General features: G+C 35.5%; 1 protein-coding gene across 7 annotated transcripts in view; it reads right to left on the bottom strand.

Annotated features, from left to right (window-relative positions):
- The window catches only part of LOC149808553 (ral GTPase-activating protein subunit alpha-1-like), a 274,534-nt gene that overhangs the window by 131,528 nt on the left and 120,074 nt on the right, over nucleotides 1-22,932 (bottom strand). For all 7 annotated transcript variants that reach the window (XM_089978950.1, XM_089978978.1, XM_089978968.1 and 4 more), the window contains 5 exons: nucleotides 22,035-22,145; nucleotides 19,182-19,418; nucleotides 18,761-18,910; nucleotides 8,338-8,391; nucleotides 3,976-4,126 (listed from right to left, as the gene is read on the bottom strand). In XM_089978950.1, the coding sequence (XP_089835076.1) occupies nucleotides 3,976-4,126; nucleotides 8,338-8,391; nucleotides 18,761-18,910; nucleotides 19,182-19,418; nucleotides 22,035-22,145 (703 nt within the window). The remainder of the gene's footprint in view (nucleotides 1-3,975; nucleotides 4,127-8,337; nucleotides 8,392-18,760; nucleotides 18,911-19,181; nucleotides 19,419-22,034; nucleotides 22,146-22,932) is intronic.

The raw sequence follows: 22,932 nt of genomic DNA, 5'->3' as shown, positions 1-22,932 counted from the left end.
CAGAAGCTATTAATACCTTTCATAATCAATGTTTTTTTATTTGCTGGATGACATTTAAAGACTATACATACAAAAATTTGATCATAAATAAACATGGGTGTATTAAAATATCTGAGGTACATCGAGTCTAAAAAACCCAGATCCAGGTTAAACCCAAATAAGCCAATATCCAGGTTTGACTGTAATATTGATATTTTCTTGATTTTGCAATTCTTCTGCAAATTCGGTAATGTAAATTTTAAAAAATTCTGCATCTCAAAGATCTGTATGCACATAAATAATATCACTTTCAGGGTCTCAACACTGATACACAAAAAAATGTCCAGACAGAATTGGCATGATCATCATGTCATACAGCAGTGACCAGCTTTTGTTCAATAACCATGTTGTTAAACTATTATAAACTACAATATGATCCCGCTATAGCACGCTCCATTATAACACAGATTCAGATAAAACACTGTTGTGGTGTGGTTCCAGAAATTCCGTATAAATGTATTTTTCTCATACACGAAAAAAAAAGTCTTTATAAAAAGTTTATTATCATTTTGGGGAAGAGATTGCATATGAATAATACAAGATGATCGTGGCATGGCTCCTGACATTTCAGATATATTTTTCATGTACATGTAAATGTAGTTTTTTCTTCTTATTCTGAGATTGCATAGGGCTTCAACAATGTCGCAAACCTGGATTTTTTTCCTTACTGGAGGCAAAATATACCATCTGGCAATTTTTTTTATATTGGTGACATTGTTTGCTGTTTGAACTTGTATATACAACCTTTGGTTTTGAGTGGAGAAATTCAGAGGCCCCATGAAAGGAAGTCGCAAACTGGATATAAAATACACTGAAATTTATCTATTGTTACATAAACAAATTCTGTCCATATTGACAAACAATCGAACTAAACAGTGCAGTGTTAAATCATAATCCGCTTATCTTAACATCTAGCACGAGTAATGTATATTGTGAGATATCCGCTTTTTTATTGTTGATGACATTTCTGGTAACAGAGATCAACCAGACGAGGTATTGTCTCGTACTCTTTCGTTGGATTTTGGGCTACTCACTAGTAATTAATATATTTACAATGACTGACATTTGTATGTGGATGATAAGTAAAATTCAACCTCTTTTCATTCAAAATTAAATCATCAGAACTCTCACATTTTCTGTAATAATCCCTGTCATCAGACCAAAACACCTGCGTCTCTATCGTCCATTGACCCTTTGTTAAATTTCTGATGCATGAGTGAAAAGCAACATCACGCTGCTAACACAAATGTACCAAAAAAGAAGAAAAGAAAAAACACATCTTACTTATTGGTTTATTCAACTGTTGTTGTTGTTGTTGTGGGGTTTAACGCCATTTTTCAGCACACGATAGGCTATACATGGCGGCCAGTATTAATGGTGGAGGAAGAACCCGGGAAAACCCCGGAAAGAACCACCGACCCACGAGAAGCTACTGTACCCAGATAAAATAGTTTGCTGAAATTTCAAAGGAAACACATTACCTTTGAAGCACCGTTACGAAAATGTACTCAGCAAATGGAAAAAAAATCAGTCTCAATCATGCAATACAATTATTGGATGTTGCCACCACAATAAGAAATGGGCATTTGTTTGGTTCTCCAAAGCTGTTCATTAGCGGTGACTTCAGATATGCATGCACCCTTCATCAAAGAAAGCCGACTACAATCTTCAATAAAAACCAGGAACTTTTCTTCAAAGGAAGTCGGCACCAAACTTCAAAGTAATGGAATCTGATGGATTTTTTCATTTTCCGTGGTGACTGGAACTGTACCATGAAAGTTTCCTTTTTGCAGGGAAAAAGTTTATGCTTATGAATGCTACCAACATCAGCTTAAAATGTAAACTAACTTTTACTGACCTAGGATGTACTTAAAAGTAAATGTGCTTCATCATTCGTTATGTGATTGTGCTATGTTTATCCACTGAATTCAGGCCAATATGACCTGTGACAAAATTACTGAATATTTTAAATCTGTGTGTGTGCATATTTTCGATGGAATCGCTTGTATTGTGGATTCAATGTATATGATGAGATTCGCGGGACAGTACACGGTGTTGATACTCTATTCATGCTATACATTAGACATGTATATATAAAGAGTATACACGTATATGTACCAATTCGTGGTTCTCTTAATAAAGTAAACTATTATACGTCTTCTCTGTTTTCACTACAGGTGTATTTCTCATTTAATATGCATTGATTTAAGAGGTAACTGTGCTGATGAAATACATATTTTACCACCCGCATTTATTACCTACCCCCCACTCACCCCCGCAAAATGTTTTGGGTACATGCATCATTTTCTTCAGCTGACTGACCTGGTTGCTTATAACATGGATCGGTCTATAACATGGTTGGGTACTATGACTCCCAACTACTGTGTTATAGCAGGGTCACACTGTACCATGTTTTTACATTATTACTTTGCATGTGCATATTTCCAAATTATCCAACAGGAAATAAAATAAAGGCAAGTAAAGACTCCATAATTCACATGCAGCTTAAAGTTTACCCAGAGATCTTTACTATAGTGTGCAGTACTTGCACATTGCAAATGTCACTTCTGTCCTTGTTTATTCTCATTGGTGCCTATTATTTGAAATTAAGGTATGTACTTCATTCAGTGCAAGTCTTCAATGTAAATGAGGTGAAGCAATGCTGTAAACAAGCTCGACAAATATAAATGATGAACCAAACACTATTTTACTTGTTTTATTGTATTCACATTGTAATGATTTAGGCATTTAGATTTTCTTGGCAAAAAATGTAATTACTGGTGACTTTTGACAATTTTAATGCAAGAATGTATAAAATGATAATAGTACACCTGAGCAAAAAAAGGGAGGAGTTACTTTTAATATGCTAAAAGCATTGTCTTATCAAATTATACATATCTGAATTAGGTAGAAATTATAAAACAGAGGAAACTTAAATATATTTATCAACTTTTCAAACAATTACATTAACCTATAACATTTCCATCCAATGATGATAGTTCTGAAACCATTAACTCATTATTTTTATTTTAAAAACATGCCTAAGGGGTTCTGAGACTAAACATACCTGAACAAATTTATTTAATTTCCTGTCCAAACTTTACTGGTCATAACAAAATAACTTTTGAAAACAGCTAATGGTATCCTAAGACTTGCCATCATTTGGATGGAAGCAAGTAGTGCTATACTATTCATAACTTGTATCCAAATATAATTCTATTGAAACATAAATCTCCATGAATTACAATGCATCATTTCACTAGATCTACTAGCTGCATGTTGTTTTCATTTTGGTGTGTAACTGTGAAAAGAGAGACCAAATGAGAATAAACAATAAACTAAATATTTATAATCAGTAATTTGTGTAACTCCAAAATACTTACACAACCAATGCAAAACTGACTGTCAAATTTCATAATAAATTAAATTTTAAATGTCAAGAAGGTATAATTCTCTTGAATAAAGCTTTGTCTCAAATATAATGAAATTGCTATCGATGAAGTATTTATAAACTTTAAAATTTATATTTGTGAGCTGTGATACTAAATACATACCAATACATAGCTGGCTGTTCAACTTTTCAGAAATATTAATGGTGTCACTGACAGATTGAGGTTCAGCATCACCTAATTGCCAGGGGCATACTTATGCAATAATTAAAAAAATGATAAAACTGCAAAATTTTCTTTTTCTAAAGTTGAATATTTTCTTTCTTCCAGTTTTGCAAATAGTTTAGTAACATGTGAAGTCAATGAAGAAGTTTAACAACCATTAATTTAGAAATGAGTACATGAACAGTATATAAACAATGATTCAGCCAATGATTCTTCCTATCAAAATAATGTAAATTTAACATGGATTATTTCCCAGAAATAACAAACTAAACTAAAATAAAAACTTGACATAAGCTCATATGTTACATATATATGAACTCACTTTCAAAGTAGGAACCTTTAGGACACCAGGGGGGACCATACAGGACAGCACTCTCCCAGCAGTACTTGCCAGTCAGATCTCGTAGAACAATCCTGCACACTGTTGTGGCAGTGGTCAAGCCAGCTGTCACCCCACCACCTGGCACGTTCAACTGAAAAACAAACAAATTCCTTGAATTGATTTCCCCTGCTTCTCAAAGGAAGTTTGATAAAAGGAAGTGTAGACTGGTAAAGGAAAGAGCTAGGTGAGAATGGTCATATGGAAAATGCGTTAACGAACATTGATGATGCAGAAAACACTGACAATGGAAATGTGGTAAGGTTTTATTAACGTTAAGCTGCATGTAACATGTGGGTCCAACATAAAGTGGATGCAATTTCAATACATGATGATACAACAGACTGATAATCAAATTCTGTTCAAGCTCCATCAATACAGAGATGCATAAAGATCTTCCTGAAATCCAATAATAACAAGAGGTTCAAGTGGGCCTGATATTGCAAATCTGACTTACATAACTGGATCCTTTCACTAAGGCTTATGTGGAATCATAAAAACACATCCTATGTAAACCATCTCCCAAACTTGCTGTCATGTTGATTTTCACCCATTTTCTATATTTTAATGATAATTCCTTCTAAAGATAAAAGGCATAAATAATAATATGCACAGTCTCTTGCTCACAATTAAATTCGTTGACAATCTTGGTGACAAGAAAGAACCAATCAAAAAGTTCCTGGACTTTAAGTATGCTAGGTTAATCAGATGCATGATCACCACATTAATATGTACTGATCTGACTTACTTTTGAAACTGCCCAAGATCTGAATGACTTATTCCAATTTTGGTCCAAAACAGATCAGAATTATGACTTCCTCATTGGTAATAAGCTCATGCAATCAGCTGCAAGATCACATCATTAATATACATGGATCTTTCTCATTATCGATCCCATCCATGATCCTCATGATATAAGCTCATATTTAAAAGTCGGATAAAGATCTAGTCAGAAATATGGCTTCCAGTGCTTTGGGTTGGTGCTTTACGGCACAGCAACACAAGAAGGTTATTTGGTGCCCAGGCAATTGTAGTAAAGTACCTTGCCCAAAGACACACCATGGTAGATGACCCAGGCTGGTCCAATTAAAGGATTCAAACCCAGACACTTTACGTTGCAAGTCTGGAATGCTAATCATTAAGCAGAGCTCCTGGCTTCCAGTGTGATAACAAACTCAGCCAATTGGATGTAAGATCAACACATTTATATGTATGCATCTTGCTCATAAACATTCAAAAAGACTGTAGGCACATATTTTATGATTCATCAAAATCAGATGAGAAATATGTCCTCCAGAGAGGTAACAAGCTCAGCCAATATGATGCAATATCACCTTATTAGTATCTGCTCATCTTGCTCATTACTGAGCTGATCCACAATCTTGACTAAGTAAGCATATATACCAAATCTGATAAAAATGAGATTAGATATCTGATTGTAGAATGGTCAGTTAATCAAATGGAAGATTATCACTAATATTATTGTATGGATCTCACTTGTTATCAAATCCCTCCACAATCTTGATGACATCTGCTTGTATTTCAACTTCAATCAAAATGGGATCAGAACTTTGGCTTCCTGAAGGGTAACGAAACTTACACAATCAGATGTAAGATCACCTAATTAACTCTTAAAGTTATACAGCTTTGAAGCACAGGATCCTTCAGCAATGAAATTTGGAGAAAAAAAACATGAAAATTGCATTCTTTTCATGCATCTGTATAATGAAGTATTTTTATAAGCTAGGATAGCCAATCAGGTGCAATATCACCAAGTTAATATGCATGTGAAATCGGATCAGAAATATAAATTCGAGAGCAATAACAACAGGGTTCACCCCATTTAAAAAAAAAAAATCCAGATGTTTTCCTGGTATTTTCCTGGATGAAATTGATATTTTCAAGAATCACTTAAACACATTACTGAACAGAATAAAAAACACTTGTTTTTTAAAACATGGATTTTTAATTTCAAAAACATTTCTGTTTTGAGATTCTTCTAAAACACTGAAATTAGTCATATGACAGGTACCAAAACATTGGATTTATCATTAGAAATAAAAATAACTACCCACTTCATATAAATGTACAGATTAAAATTTTAACTATACTCTGCTTAACTGATCATGTTGGCATGAAAAAAGTCTTTAGGCAAGTGTTGCTTTAAACTTAAAAAGTTATATACCTTAAGATAACAACAGCAAAATACAATTACATAATTTGCAAAATGCAAGATTTTCTCCTTTACTAGATGGTTTCACAAATGCAGACAAGATGGTCACAATTATCCTTCCACTTCTGTTTTCTTTTCTTTGCTGGAGAAAATTCTGAATCTTCTGCTTTCCTTTTCGATATCAATAGAAGTTGAATCTTATGGTGATACAGGGATAGTAGTAACAGCTTTGTGCAATCCAATATGGTGGTTAAAGAAGGGCATGGTAGCCTCTATTTCAAGTGAATGAATAATATTTTATAACTCAATATCCCTATATACATGTGATAAATTTACTCTCAGAATGGAACTGGGTACCCATTCTAAACTGAAAATTGCAAGGAAATTTTTAATTAATTTTTTTAAATTAATAAATAGATTTTTAAAAGAAAAACATACAGGTCCAAAAAAGGACAAATACAGAGAAAATGGGACACTTGGCAATTGTGCAGCAACAGTAACTTCTACTACCAATGCTATTTGAGGCAACTTCTTTACCAAAAAAGAAAGTTACACAACCAACTTTGGTTTATAGTATACACAATCCTTTATAATATTAATTTTTTAATCTACTATAAAGGGACAACTGACAATAAATTACAACATATAGATTATGAGTGATGAGGGACAGGTTAGAAACCATAAGACTGCATGTTAAAAATTTTCCAAAATATTCCAAAAATTTCGCTTACACATTTTGCAATAAAAATTACCAATTCTAACAAGGAGTTCCCACCAAATTTATTGCTGAAATCATCTCTGAAGTATTTTGCAAGATCAGAGAGTAGCCGAGTTATGACACTATGTTGTAAGATCTGCCAAATTTCCATTTGTGCAACCACTCCCTTGGTATGCAACTTTATGTTGATGACTCATTGGCCTAGTCTGACTCATTTTTTTATCTGCATAATTATTTAGCAGAGTTGAGGTTCCAGTTGTCTGACCTAGCCATTTTTTCCCCACCCAACATTTCCTTAATTATTAACTCACCTGACTATGAGGCCAAATAAGCTTATGACATGTCCCTGAATCCTTTGTCTTTCTGTGTGTCCAAACACCAATAACTGCCTCTTAGTGGGTAAGGACTGTTCCATTAAAAAATACATGGGACCCAGGGAAGGCACTTTTAAAGTGGGGTACTCACCCACTGATGCAACTTAAAATTTCTTATCATTTGAACATGAACTCAAAAGTACCCTGGCAACCAGGAAAAACCCTTAAATTTTACAAATATTAATCAAAGTAAGGAAAAAAATCTTCCAGGAATGCCTAATTGTTAAAACTGAATTACATCTTATGTTCACCTGCATATTTTGCAGGAACAAGATGTGAAAGCATCTGTATGATGAAATATTGGATACATTATTTTTATTTTGCAAGAACATGGGAAAACATCTGTGGTACACCCACCCCTACCCCCATCCCACTGTAAAAAATGTTGTTTCCATACCAAAGGGTAATTGCACATAAAGGAAATTTGGTGAGTCTTATGAGGTCATCACTCAGCTAAATAAGAATCTGTCAAGGGACTGATGCTCTTATGACCAAAAAAAAGAATTTCCAGTAATTCAAGATAAGTTATTTCTTCCTTTTAAATGCATGGTGTTGAAGTCATCTTTTTTTTAATAATGCTGTTGTGGGCATAATGGATGTCAGATCAGCACAATATTTATTTAGGACCAACAATACTTCGTAAAAAGTCCTCTGGTGGAAACCCAATAATCACATCACTTTTTTTTTTTTATAGTAATGACAAGATTTTCAGTCCTTCTGTGGCAACACAAGGTCCCCTTCTCCAATCTACAATTTCAATATTGACAAAATGTCACAACGGTGTGAAAATACACAAATTTATATCCGCATATATAAACTCAACTCATTACTGCCAAGTTTAAAATTTCAAAAGTAGTTCATGATTAATGAATGTTATAATACCACATAATGAACTGCTTAACAAGTGAAAATTATCAAATCTCATTTTTTTTTTTTAGCAAGAATTCAGTGCAGTTTCATGTTCTGTCACTATTACAGTATTACAGACTTCTAAAGCCACAACATCAAGCACAGAAAGGATCCTCTGGGGTGCTACTTACCATAGCTGGCAGTTCTATGTATGATATTAATGTCCTCTGATTCAGAACGAAGAACTGGAAAATAAAGAGAAATGTTTGGTAACGAATGCTGACATAAATTTATTAAATGTTCTATATAAGGAATAAATGCTGCATGGGGACAATACATGCAATATGATCATGTGTACTTAATGAAATTTAAAAAATATTTTTTAAAAACTTCAAGGATATTTTATTTTTTACAATAATACAAAAACTTTCCAACTTTACAAAAAAGCATTCTAAAAAAACAAAAACAAACATGTGTCAGCTTATGAATGCACATTCATACAGACATACTGATACTGTAGAAAGGGAGAAAAAGATCATAGAACAAATAGCTGCTACTTTGTTTATTTCTGTTATTATCAATTAACTTCATTCCTTGATGTTATGCACATTAGATTACTTTCTTGGCATAAAATAGGCAAAGTCGTATTCAGTATTCCCCCCTGCATCTCTCCCATCCCCTGTGTACAAGGTCCTGATTCATAACTTAGAAACTAGTCATAGCCTAACACTTAACATAACATGAACTTCCCTGGCATTACAAGGGGAACTAATCAGTGCAATCGGCATGGGTTCCTGGCTATGTTCTTACCTAGCCCCCTGGGATCCATCCCTGGAGCTGGGCTCATTAAATTTCTTTCCTAAGTACTCATCCTTGGTACATGTGGGGGACCTGAGATGCCGAATGGATTAAAGAGCTCACCAATACAGATTATTGCCATCTCAACTCTGTGTGGGTTCAAGTCTCAGGTTCAGCCAATGTGGGTATGTGAGAAAGCTTGCCAGTAGCTTCTCATGGGTTGGTGGTTCTTTCCTAGGTTTTACCAGGTTCTTCCTCCACCATTTATACTGGCTGCCATGTACAGCCTATCTTGTGCTGAAAAATGGCATTAAACCCTACAACAACAACTTGGTACATGTGAGTTGCAGGAGCTACTCATCCCTGTCCTCATTATGCTCTGCACAGCATACTTTTACACTAAACTGCTACGGTTTTACCAAAGAACCACAGGCACCTGAAGCAATCTTGATCCTACAATGGATCAAACCATGAAAACATGTTCTAATACACAATTCCTAAGATAAAGATATAATAATACAGTATGCCTGCCTGTCTCTGAAATTCACTAAAATTATTCATATAACTAAATAAACAAAAGCTCAGCTCTCTTCACTGTGCTTTGGGAGATAAATTTTAATCAAGTTTTCATGCCAAGAATTAACAAAAAAAACACCTAATACCTTCCAATAAAGCAAATTTTCACATGAAGCTATCTAAGCAGGATATTATCTGGCAATGGAAGATCATTATACCACAGCCAATGAAAAACAGCTTCTAAAACTAAATTGGTGGTCAACATATTTATTCAAAATATCCACATCTACTTGAAAGCCAATATCCACATCTACTTGAAAGCCAACTGCCTGCTAATTATATTCATTTTGGATATCCTCTAACAGATGTGGCCCCTGGAGTAAGATAAGCCTCAATTAGCTCCTGACAGTGATACGAAAAATGCATTGCATTTTTAATAGAGGGTCAAATGCACTGAAACACGATATTAATGGCTCCAATTCTGTATTAAGATTAATGAGATTTGATAGTTTATCCAGAGATGTATATATGGCATGTACTTTGGGCTGTCTTGATGCCAGCTTCACAAAAAAATTATGCAGAATAAAAGCAAGTCATATGAAGGGAAATCAATATTGAGAGTAAAATGTTTCTTTAATAATACTTATTCAATCATTCTACCAAAAGAGTGTGACCACTACTTCACAAATCCAGTCCTCCCAGAATTAAATTTTTAGCTATAAAAGCTAAAGCTTGGCTGCCCACACAGGTGGCAGTCACAATGATCTCCACTTTCATTTATAGAATGGCACCAAAATTTTGTCCTTACCTCTGTTACTGCTGGAGCAGAATGCAAACTTTCCAAGAAAGATGCAACAGCAGGGCAACTAGGAAGGTGGTATCCATATTATGATCGAGTATGAAAACATATTTTACTCCAAAACTTGGTTTCTTCTTCTAATGCATTACCTGGTCATGATACCTTAAGAATATGTTGGAGGTGGAAGGAGTTACATCCCCTTATCCCTCAGAGAAGGCATCTCCAGTTCCCTGGAGAGATAATGACTGGGAGTTGTGCATTCAACTTAGTCACAAACATATCTACCAGTGGTTGATAGCAGTGACAATCTGGTTTGCATTAGTTGAGTTCTTCATGACAGCAAGTCTGCTAATACATTTAGTCTGCCTGGAATATGACAAACTTACACGTGGATTTGTCACTAATAATACTACCTTAGAAAATCCCAATAAGCAAACAGAGGTATGGGGATTTGGTTTCCCCTGTTGACTTCTGAGATATTAACACCACTCTCAATTAGAATGAGTACACCCTTTCCATAAAGCTTCCCTGCCACCAATAACATGCTCTCAATACAACTTTCATCTCTAGGATACTGATATGAAACACAAGGTCCCGAGTGGGCCACACTACGCTAGTCTCCTGCAATGATGGAAAGAGAAGTGCACTCCTGCCTGCTGTGCTTGCATCCATACAAATTGTTATCTTTGGAGATTGGACCTGCAAGGGAACACATATGCCAAGTGAGGTTTCCCATTTCACTGGTCAACAGTGAAATCATTACTGACTTGAAAAGGCCCTAATCTGTAGTATTTTGGTGTGCCGAACACGAATATAACCGTGAAAAATTTGTATTGGCTCTCGTTTTGAAGATATTCATATACCTCATTTTCTATGTTTCACTGTGTAAATTTCTCCAGTAGGACTGCAGCAACATCCGGAATAATGATGTAACATTGCATAATACCATCATGCTCACATCATCCACAGTTGATTGCATCATTTTCTGATGCAATGCAGTACTAATGCCATGCGGCTGCTGAAGTAAGTTGACGTCAGCAGTGTACTATACATGTGTAGGCCTATTATACTAATGCCAGGCGGCTGCTGAAGCTGACGTAAGCAGTGTACTATATAAAGCCCAATCAGATAGGTTCAGCATTTAAAATATTTTAGACGTTGTGCGAGACAGTTCAAGCTACTGTTACATAAAACTTATTATTTTATCCATTTACGTACAATAAAGAACAGTAATGCCTCGAAAGTGTGTTAATACCGCGGACAATTTTTGCTATATTTGTGGGGAAGTGACATTTGCCAACCAGAAGAAAAGTATCAATTCTCAAGTGAAGAAGGCATATCATCTTTACTTCGGATGCAAGGTTGGTGACCAAGACAAGCCTTGGGCTCCGCATATATGCTGTGCTACATGTACAACACAGCTTTCACAGTGGTTGAATTGCAAAAGGTCATCAATGCCGTTTGCAGTCCCAATGGTGTGGAGAGAGCCAAGCAACCACCTAAATGACTGTTACTTCTGCTTGGTTCCTCCTCTTTCCGGCGGAATAACGAAGCGAAAGAAGTCGAGAATAGTCTACCCAAACATTCCGTCTGCATTGAGACCAGTTCCACATGGTGAGGGACTTCCTATTCCAGAACCTCCAGCAGAATATTCTCTTGATTCATCTGACGAAGACAAAGGTGAGTCGACCTGTTCTTCTCCTGGTCCATCAGCATGCAGTGATCCAGATTTTCACTGTGGTGCATCATCAACCCCACACAGAATAACACAGGAAGAACTAAATGACCTGATTCGTGATTTGGACTTATCAAAGAACAAGGCAGAATTGCTAGGATCAAGACTCCAACAATGGAATCTTCTAGAAGAAGATGTCACAATTACTGCATATCGAAAGCGCCACCAGCAATTGGAGCCTTTCTTCAGAAAGGAAAGTAATCTGATATTCTGTTCCGATATTGAGGGCCTCATGAATGCTTTAAAAATCACTCATGACCCACAAGAATGGAGACTATTTGTGGACTCTTCGAAACTGAGTCTCAAGGCTGTGCTTTTGCACAATGGAAACATTCTTCCATCTATTCCAGTAGCGTATGCTGTCCACATGAAAGAGACATACGATAACTTAAGGCAGCTACTGAATTCCATTGAGTATAACAAGTACAGCTGGCACCTCTGTGGTGATTTGAAGGTAGTTGCCCTTTTAATGGGACTGCAGCAAGGATATACAAAATACATGTGTTTCTTATGCGAGTGGGATAGCCGAGCAAGGGAAATGCACTACATGAGGAAGGAATGGACTCACAGGCAGAATGTAGCCATTGGAGAGAAGAATATCCAACACCCAGCTCTGGTTGAGGCTCAGAAAATCTTGCTACCACCCCTTCACATCAAACTAGGTTTGATGAAGAACTTCGTGAAAGCCATTGACCGGACTTTGCCAGCATTCCGATACCTGCATGAAAAATTCCCTCGACTCAGCGAAGCAAAGATTAAAGAGGGAGTTTTTGTGGGTCCTCAGATTCGAGAGCTTTTCAAAGATGACCGGTTCAACAACTTGCTGGAAGGTGACGCGAAACAAGCATGGAATGCTTTTCGCCTAGTTTCTACAAACTTCCTCGGAAATGTTAGGGCAGAAAACTATAAGGAACTAGTAGAAGACATGTTGATGAAGTATAAGAAACTTGGCTGCAATATGTCTCTAAAGATTCACTTCCTTCATTCCCATTTGGATTTCTTTCCTAGCAACTGTGGTATTGTTAGTGATGAACACGGCGAACGTTTTCATCAAGATATCGCAACAATGGAACAAAGATACCAGGGAAAATGGTCCACTACAATGCTGGCTGACTACTGCTGGACACTCCTCAGAGATGCTCCCGAACAGCTGTACAAGAGACAGGCGAAGAAATCTAAGATGTAGTCAATGACTTGATTTTTTATAGGTAGGCTATTACAGTTGACCTTTTACTATTGGAATGCATTTCGTTATGTAAACATTAATTTCTTGCAGATTACAAAAAAACTAGAGCCAATTTTGCAATTTGACTGTCATATTCGTGTTCAGCACATAAAAATTGATAAGAATTGACTAATTTTATTTCAGTAACATGACTTTTGTAAAAATTTGTTGTCCAGTGTTTTCTGAGATGGGACTTAGATTTGAGATTGATACTGTTTTGTTCCAATGGGCCAAGTTGAGATCACCACTGGGACAAATTTCATTTGTATTGGTCATATGAATAAGTAACCCAGGACAATAAGGTCAACTGCCACACTGAATAGGTCAAGCAAACAAAGAATTCTTAGGCTGATATTGTTCTTTGCTTGACTCACCACTGAAATGTCTTTCATTGCATGTTTCTGAGGGATATATATTTTGTTCAGGTGTTTTAAACTCTGTATCAAAGTGGGTGGAGATGGTACAATATCAGATTTTTCATTCTTAAAAAGGAATCCAATGCTGAGAAGGAGTGTAACAAGAGACTTGTTTTACAATACAATTCACCAGCCTGGTGTCTTTGAAACATTGTCCAGGTAGTTTTTTGTCACAGACGTAGATATAGCCTGAAGTGAGACACTACTCTATCCATAATTCTTGTTAAGGCCCAGGTACTGTTGTTGAGACAAATTGGGAATGCCCTGAACAGGTATAGTATTCCTGAACATACCCATGATTCTAATGGCAGTAGGAAAATAATACCTCTTTAAAAGGCTCTTTAGCGTACATACCATTTTATAGTTGAAATCTACTGCTTTTGAAAATAAAAGAAAAGAAAAAACAATTGAATAAAAAAAACCCAAACATTCCATTTTTAAGCATTCTATCAGTACACATGAGAAACTAAGCAGACCCAGTCCGCTGGGGATTATGAAGTTTCAACCAATACAACGACCAGTGTGATGATGTGTGGCAGGTTCATATGATTAGAACTGTTAGAGAATGGTTAAAGTGTACTCAGCAAACTGTTATTTAACTTCCATACAGTTAGTTTAAGGACAAATGGTGATGTTTTATGAGATGTTATAAGTAATGAAGGGATTGGAAGTGGTCTATGATGTCTTCTGAGCTCTGATGAAAATTAGCTGACCTAGGGTGGAGCAGAGAGACTGATCATAAAAAGAGATTTCAGAAAACACACTAAGGTCAGTGTGTTGACTTTTTGGGGTCTTGCTTAATTGTTTCTGTATTACTCAAGATGTTTAGGAAAGAATATGTAAAGACAGATCTTACTCTTTTGTTCAACTGTTGTAAAAATGAAAAAAATGCGTGTATTCTCGCATTGTTAAGAAACTAATAGCTAAGAAATATTGCAAAAAGTTCAACAATGCTTGAATATCCAAGTTTAAGTGTATACAGGCATTTAGTGAGGGTTATGAGTTTCCAATGTGTCTCTCAGAGATGTGCATCTTTTGTATTTCATAAACTATTTGAAGTTTTCATGCACATAAATTAAGTTCAAGAACTAGATAAAAGATGTGCTATAATTATATTTCAAAATGATTAATTTTATGTAAAGTTGGGATAAATTGTTCATAAAAGTATGAATACATCCTGTATTTTTTTAATGTTTATTTCAAGTCTTTAATTAATCTTTATTTTGTTTAATATACAGTGGCAAAACTTTTGTTTAATATACAGTGGCAAAACAGATTTTTTGACCTGAGCCATAAAGAGGAAAAAGCACTTGTGGACTTGTGGATGAGGCCCAGGAATACATCTAAGTTCTAGCTAGGAACTTCCTCCTCAGGGTGAACATGACCTTGAGGAGCACTGGGCAGCAGTAGGTAACCTTACAAACAAACCAACATAGTAACATGAAAAATCAAGCTAGAACTTCTTTGCAAACTGCGCATTGTTGTTTGCCATAGCCACATGATACCGCTGATACAAAGACACTCTCCATTCTTTGCAAAATACGAAGTGAAATCTTGACCTGATAACAGTCAAGAGCTGTTATGTGTGAAGCTTAAAAATCAATGAATATCATCAGTGGTCACCAGGCTGATCTTGTGAAGTAAACTAAAAATGCTGATGGATGTTATATAAAAAGCCTTGGCAATGAACTATAAGAAAAACAATTCTTCTTTTCTCATTATCTGGCAACACACTGATTTGTATTAATTAATTATTATTGCAACATTGCCATCAGAATCTGAATCTGACATGTGTTCAAACTTGCTGTTTTATTATAGTATGAAGACATATTATGGCAAAAAATGCATGTCTTGTTTTCAATCCCCTTATAAAAATTTATGCCAATAAAAAAACTACTGGTTTAGAAGAAAATCTGCTAAAATAAATTTGTATGTCTACTGGCTTGAAATCCTGGTTCTGTCACATGTATGCTGGAAGTCTTTTAAACTGGGAAATGTAGGTAGGTATCTTTCAGATCTATAACTGATAGAAAAGTCTGCCTCCTTAACCTGCCTTGGTGTTTCCATTTTGAACCATGGTATGAAATAAATGAAGAACAGAGGTCTATAATTGGTCCAATTGCCTTTTGCACCAAGAACAACCTTAAGTACAAGCATAGTGATTTGGTGTTGTGAACAATCCTACAGCCCTGGAGATTGTTTATTTCTCACTGCCAGACATTGGCTTTTAACAGTGTCTTTTGGGACATATGTAGCTTTAGGAACCCCAGACAATGGAACAGGGGCACTGAATGTCATAAGAATGACCTCTAAAACAGCCTGCTGGATCCACTGATTGTCACAATAAATTCTTTGCAACCAAATGGTGAAGAAGTGGAGTCTTCCACCACTGGAATTTTAGTTAATGGTGGCATGAAAATGGTGGAATTCCTTTCTGACAGGCCTGGGTTCTTCCTCCATCATTAATACTGTCTGCCATGTATAGCCTGTCATGTGCTGAATAATGGTGTTAAACCCTACAACAAGAACAACTTTCTAACAGGAGGCTGTAGGGAGAAAATGGGGTGAAAATGGTTCCTTTTCTCTGGTAGCTGTTCCTTGTCCCCATTTGTCATAGAGATCTGAGGTCTTAATTGTGTACAGGGTCTGCTGGACAGCTTGCTCATCTGATGTGTCCTGGCGGGTGTCCTTTGAGCTCCCACTTGAGAAAATCTCATGTTTATTTTATGCTGTGCCCATGGTAGATTTGTTTCTTTGGTGGCCTACTCATCGACTTCCTCCACATGGTCATTAAAGAGGTGGTTGGAAGGACGTGGCTGCAATCTCAGCTTGGCTTTGCAGTGCCCTTTTAAAAAAGTGGAACTCTTTTGCTGAGTTGTAATTACACATGGCTGTAAAGCTGGCCAGAATGGACTGTGTTGCTCTGTTCAGTACTCATATTATTTGTGAAACCTGACACTGAGAGCAAGTCCAATATCTAGCCTACAGAAATGACATTCCAGACCAACTATTGTGCATCACTGAAGTGCATCTGATCCATCTTCACTGACAAGGGTTTTGACACTCCCAGGCCTGCAATATCTTGGTCTATCATTAGGACATCAATGTTATACATTGGCGTGTGTCTTATAGAACATTCTACTGACAATGAATGGTAGTTGTTGATGTGAAAAGAATGGTCTATGGGCACTAGGGTTCTGTAACTGCCTCTCTAAACAAAGTCAACAATTCGATGAGAGTAAAGTAACAGTTCAAATGCAAGCTGGTCTTTCTTGATTCAAATATGAACAGATATTGCAACTCTGGACATTGTTGTTGATGGTGCAGGTGGAGATAGACAAAAGCTGGAGGTAACAAGTGAAAGACTTAAACTAATGATGAAATAAGCAGAGGCACTAAACTAGGTCTTGAGTGCACAAGTTACTTCGTGGCACTATAATGGATCAGCTGATCCATAAGAGTGTCAGTGTTCTGATGTCAGGACAGCGACGTAAATGAATACTCCCTAATCTGACATTAAACATAAGACTGACTTTGGTACGGAAACAGATGGTAAAGTCTGATCATGATCGAATATGGCCATCTTATTCTCTACAACTCTGTAAAGTTTCTTTTGCTTGAATGGATTACAAGATAAATGATCCAGAAAACCAGTCCATACTGGCATCATGCGAGACACTACCTTAGTCAGTCATGCGTGTTTTCTGTCTCATATCTGACACTGAGAGAAAACTGGCCATAATGCACTCTTGGCATCATGGTTTTTGGTACTGCAAAAAAAATTTGTTCAGTGAGTCCGTGAACATGAAGCTGTGTCTGAATGCATAGCTGTAGCTTAAAGGGATCTGCTGATTCTTCTACTGGCCTGCGAGCCATCTGCTTTGCTACAACCATCCATCAGGAATTTATTGACTGAGGCAGCATCAGCATCAATGCTAATAACATCCTCTTCTCTACAGACAAGTTTTTTCCCTTTATGTTCAGTTTGTCCAACCTCCATTGTAGCTCACTGACTGTCCATACAGTGCATGTTTGACATGTATTTCCCACGTGGCAACCCAATCATTTTAAACATGTATAATGGTTGTCATCCATACCCTTCAGATGATTATACTGTTTGGGCTTAGTCCTGCCCATATTCTAGACTCTGTAAATATAAATAGAAGAAGACAATATTTATACAGGTTTCATTTTATAAAGTGAAGTGAACGTTACAGGGTTACTATAGACATTCAGTGAAACCCTTTTACAGATAAAGTCACTTAAGTATTGCTTTATAACTATCAAACTGGATGCTATTCCACTATAAATTATCGCTATAAAACTTACCTGTATTTATCTGAACACACGTGGAATTTCATAAAGGAGACTTGCAAGCAATGTTGTTCAGAACTTAATGAGGTGAATGCAGCAGAACAATTCAAGCTGGTTTTATTTTTAATGGAAAACAAAGTACCTTTATGACTTAAAGGACATTAATTTATTATGCAAAATATGCAAAAGTTGAGTACACATTGTAGTGACCCAAGCAGGTAACTTCAAAAATGTTCATAACATGCATAATTTACAATAAAGCTATAACTCAACATTAAATATAAAATTTCTTGTGGGATAGAAAAGAGCAAGAAATAGTTGGAAATATAGATGGAGTATACATTCCTGAAATGAGAAACTCCTCCAACTGCTCCATAGTAGAGTACAATAAACCGCTGATGTCAGTTTTGCAAGGTCTCATAAAACAGCATTCTATCCAGCATAAGCAGAAATAGTAACTGAGTTACATACAGGACTTGGCACCAATCCCTAAATATTAGGGGAGATCACTCTATCTGACCGACACCAATATGGCCAGCCAACGTTTAGCTTTCATTGCTACAAATTTTATACTGGGAGGGCTGGATTCGCAAGGTAATGGTCGTATTCCTGAAGTATCATGATCGTGTAACATATATGAAGTAGAAACTAATGAAAATGTACATTATATACCCAACACACATTTAAGAAGAATTTATTAACACTGGCAAAGAAATTTCATGTAAAGTAATCTTCATATACTTTAGAGCAAAATTATGTCACAATGTCATTTAAAATGGAAGCCATAAAAGGCATGTTAAAATTGTATTACCTGAACATTTGGAGCTGAGAATATTTCTATCTTCAGATCATCAACATAGTAATCTGGTATATCACAATGTTCCTGAATAGAACTGCAGAGTTGAGAAGCACCAATGCCATTTGGAAAATGACTCAGGTAGTTCACTAGGTGATTCATCAACTATAAGAATACATAATTGTAAGATATAACAAATGTAAATGCTCATATTCACTATTTATGTTTATAAATATGGAGAAAATAAATTGAACTGACTGAAGGACCATTTTACAATGACAAAATTAAAAGCTTTTATCTAAATTACACTTGTTCAATTAGGTTTTTATTTACACATACAAGAAAGCAAAGTAAGTATCTGGTCTAAAAGAGAAGAAGTTGCAATGCAGCAACTTCTAAGTATCTGACCAGCTGTGAACAGTACCAAAGTGCTTACCAATCTAGCTGCAATCTTGATCAGCTCTGTGTCAATTTTGCTTTTATTCCCACTGCTGGAAGTTGTCTTAATCTTCTCTGAGATATTACTAGTGAAAGAGTCTGAGCTGGGAAGCCTGGACATACTTCCTACCTCTCTCACACCTTCAAATTCTTTGTCCTGCCATAAATCTACCAGAGTTTGATTAGCTTGAGATAATGACTCTGAAGTATGCCCGGACACTGCAACATTCAGCATCTAAAAGAAAATTCATTAAACTGTCAGGTTCTGATTCAACTGCTACTACTGTAACTGACATCACACATACTTTTAGCACAAAACTGTATGACTAACCCAACAATGATGTTGGAAACAAGGAGACCAATACAATGTGGCAGCTTTTTTCTCACACCAATAATGTCAATATTCATTGATAATTTCATTACAGCACCCACCCCCATACCCACACTCACTGATTAGCTCCACTTACCTAATACCTTTGCCCAATGCTCAAACCTAAACATTTAGACATAACATGCTGCTACTTTGCTAAAAATTAAACCGAATCAAAGAACTATCAGTATTTTCTCACTTGTGATTCCTATTATGTTTTGACATTGACTTTCACTGAATACATTTTTGTATCAGTTTTAAGCCAATGTTTAACATTTCAACTTGAACAATTTTCAAAATAATAGGTTAGGCATTATTTAATATCACAATATTAAAACAAATTTAACCAGAATATTAAATTCACTGCTCTTAACCTTCAAATAACCAAAATGGTGGGAAAATCAATGAGAAAACAGAACTACCATAAATATAACTTGTCTAATATGTCACTGTCACAAAGTGATGCCTAGCAATAATAAATGATATGATCTACCTTATCAATATGTGCCATCATTGTCTCAAATGCTGGCCATCAAAAACTTTAGTCACGGTAAAAAACTTAAGTTTAAAATTTTAGAATGACAAATTTCAGAAGGGGACAGGCATTGTAACTAACAACAATTATTAAAACAAACTGAACCAGAATATTTTATTCATCACTTTTATCATGTTTCAAATATGTGTCCCTTGAAAGGATAGATGCTCTATTTCAGGAATTCAAGGTAAGACCATTTCCTATTTTTAAATGCTGAGTATCTGTGATATTTTTGAGTGATCAGATTTTAAAATTAGTTGTTGTATCAGCCATATTGGATGTAAAATTGTTACCATTTTCACTTAGGCCAAACTATTAGAAGACTTTTGGTGAAAACCCCATGCCAATATGACCATCCATAAGGAGAATTTGCTGCATTGATTTTCAGTATGTTCATTATGGCCTGCCATACTGGATGTCTGAGGGGCACCATTTTCATTTAGAACCAAATAAGATACCATAAAAATATGGTTCATACTGCAATTTCCTCAGCAAATTCAAACAATTTTTAATTTTGCAAGGAAATTTCAAGGACAAAGTTAATTTTCAAGCACTATAACTAAATGTGTATAAATTTAGGAAGAACGTTGATTATGGATTGTAGAGTATACAAAATAACAGAATTACGTATTCAATTCTTAAACAAGAACCAAGACGCACATTTTGTTCAACTAGGCCTAGAAGTTTTGGGCACTGGTGCAGAGTCTGGGAATTACTCAACTTATCTGGCAGTGTTTATAACTCCTTCAACTTATATTCAATATTTATTTCTACAGTTGTTATTTCATTTTTGCATGCTTTTCATCCATTAATCCAGCTAAGTTACGTTAGCTCTACAAGTTCCTAGCTGTACTGATGGTGGGGGCTTTAGATCTAAGGTCAGAAGCATACACATTATCAGAGTTGCTAGATTCTGGCAATTTTCTAGGTGAAGCTAGTTCTATGGTATTTCTTCGATTTCATCAATTTAACTCAATACAAATAATACTGAATCCAACAAGCAATTTTCCAGTTTCAAGCATTTCTGGCACATAACAAGACCAGAACCATCCCATTTTGAGTATCTGATCAGTGTGCAAATTGATAGCTATGTTTCTACCATCAGTATAACATGCAGCACCAGCAGTTACTGATGATCTAAAGTCATTGAACAAAAACAGTTTTTGTTTATCCCTTAGTTATATATATATATATATATATATATATATATATATATATATATATATATATATATAGTGTGTACAGTGCTTACATGGTTTGATAATATGCTTCCCATCACAAAGCACTTTACCAATTTATTATCTGCCTTAATGGCCAAGTCAATACAGCATCCTATCATTTATATTATATGGTCCCAAATGAATCTTAGTACTAACAAGTACACAAATGATCATAACAAAATTCTACATTGGACAAGCATACCCTTATAATTTGTATGCATCAGCCTTCTGTTCTTGAATATTCGCACATTTGTATTATGTGATTGCATTAAAGAGATCATAACAAAAAGGACAATTGCAAGATGTAATTCAATAAGAAAAGTAATCATTATGCCAAAAGTGTAATGGTTGGAAGGTATGTTGATCCACAAGCCTGTAATTTAAGGGACATTAAAGTAAGCCTTTTTATAAAAACCTAAGGGTTGTCAGGTCTCCAAATATTATTCAAAGAATTAAGTAAGAAATTGGGTGTAAATCCATTTTCAAACTTTGTTTAAATACAATAAGTACAGCAAAGCCCTAACTGCAAAAGCTAGCCACAGTTTCAATACAGTATTTAAGTTATTTATAGAGATGAAAACAAATTTCTGAACAAGAAGTGGCCTGAGCCAGATTACTTACCAAAACACTACTTGTATATAACATTTCTCTCAAACTACTTTTTAGAGATAACCATTTACTTCAATATAAATCGGAGTCTCATTAAATCTGATATATCTGAATTACCTGGAATACTTTGAATAAGTATAATTTGTCTGTGTGTGAGGACTCCAGAAGTAGAGGCATTGGCACCTTCATACACCACTCTACCACACAGAACATCATGGATGTCAGCAACTGTAGGAAGAAAAGAAGAAAAAAAACAGATTTCAAACTCTTCTACTGAACGAATGAAATTAAAATCTAAAATGCTTTTCATTTAGGGTTTTCAAATGCACAAGGCTTTTGTTATTGCCAGGTGCATGAACATACTAACTAGGTGCATGAACATACTAACTATGCAAAAAGCATATAGAAATTATAATAAGATGTCAATTAATTTTTTTTATCTCCCTCCCTTTTCAAATACCATTAGGAAGGGAATTTCATTTTCAGATGACGGGCCTGTTCAAATCAATTGCAAGAAAATTAAATATACTGGACAAGGTTCAATATGGACTGATTTTGGCCCAAATTAGTAATAAATAAAAGTGTAAGAGTATTTGTTATGGTAATGCCATATCAAATATATATCAACGGTAACATATATACACATGATATAATGAAATAGTGTGAAATTAACAGTTAATTTTGTTACTAAATAGGTCTGTGTTCATTCAAAAAGTCAAATTTTGCAAGAATTTCCACCTTTTGAAGTCCTCGAAAACTAACAGCATATTCGAGAACAGGTTTGTTTGACAGAAGATACTTGTTGTAACCATCTAACACATATGTGTCATCACTAACAAGCAGAAAAATGAAGACAAAATGCATTTCTAAGATCACCTGTTATGTCCCTCATCATATAAGTTCAGAACTAATTCACAGTAACACAAAATGCCAGTTCTAACTTAACAAAGTGAAGAGGCAGAAACCAAACAATCAAACTCACACAATAACTCATCAATATTCAGTTATGGAGCGG

This window comes from Sinohyriopsis cumingii, chromosome 1 (assembly GCF_028554795.1).
Source record: "Sinohyriopsis cumingii isolate HCF-2022 chromosome 1, ASM2855479v2, whole genome shotgun sequence".
Taxonomy (NCBI): domain Eukaryota; kingdom Metazoa; phylum Mollusca; class Bivalvia; order Unionida; family Unionidae; genus Sinohyriopsis; species Sinohyriopsis cumingii.
This window is presented reverse-complemented; position numbering and strand designations above follow the sequence as displayed.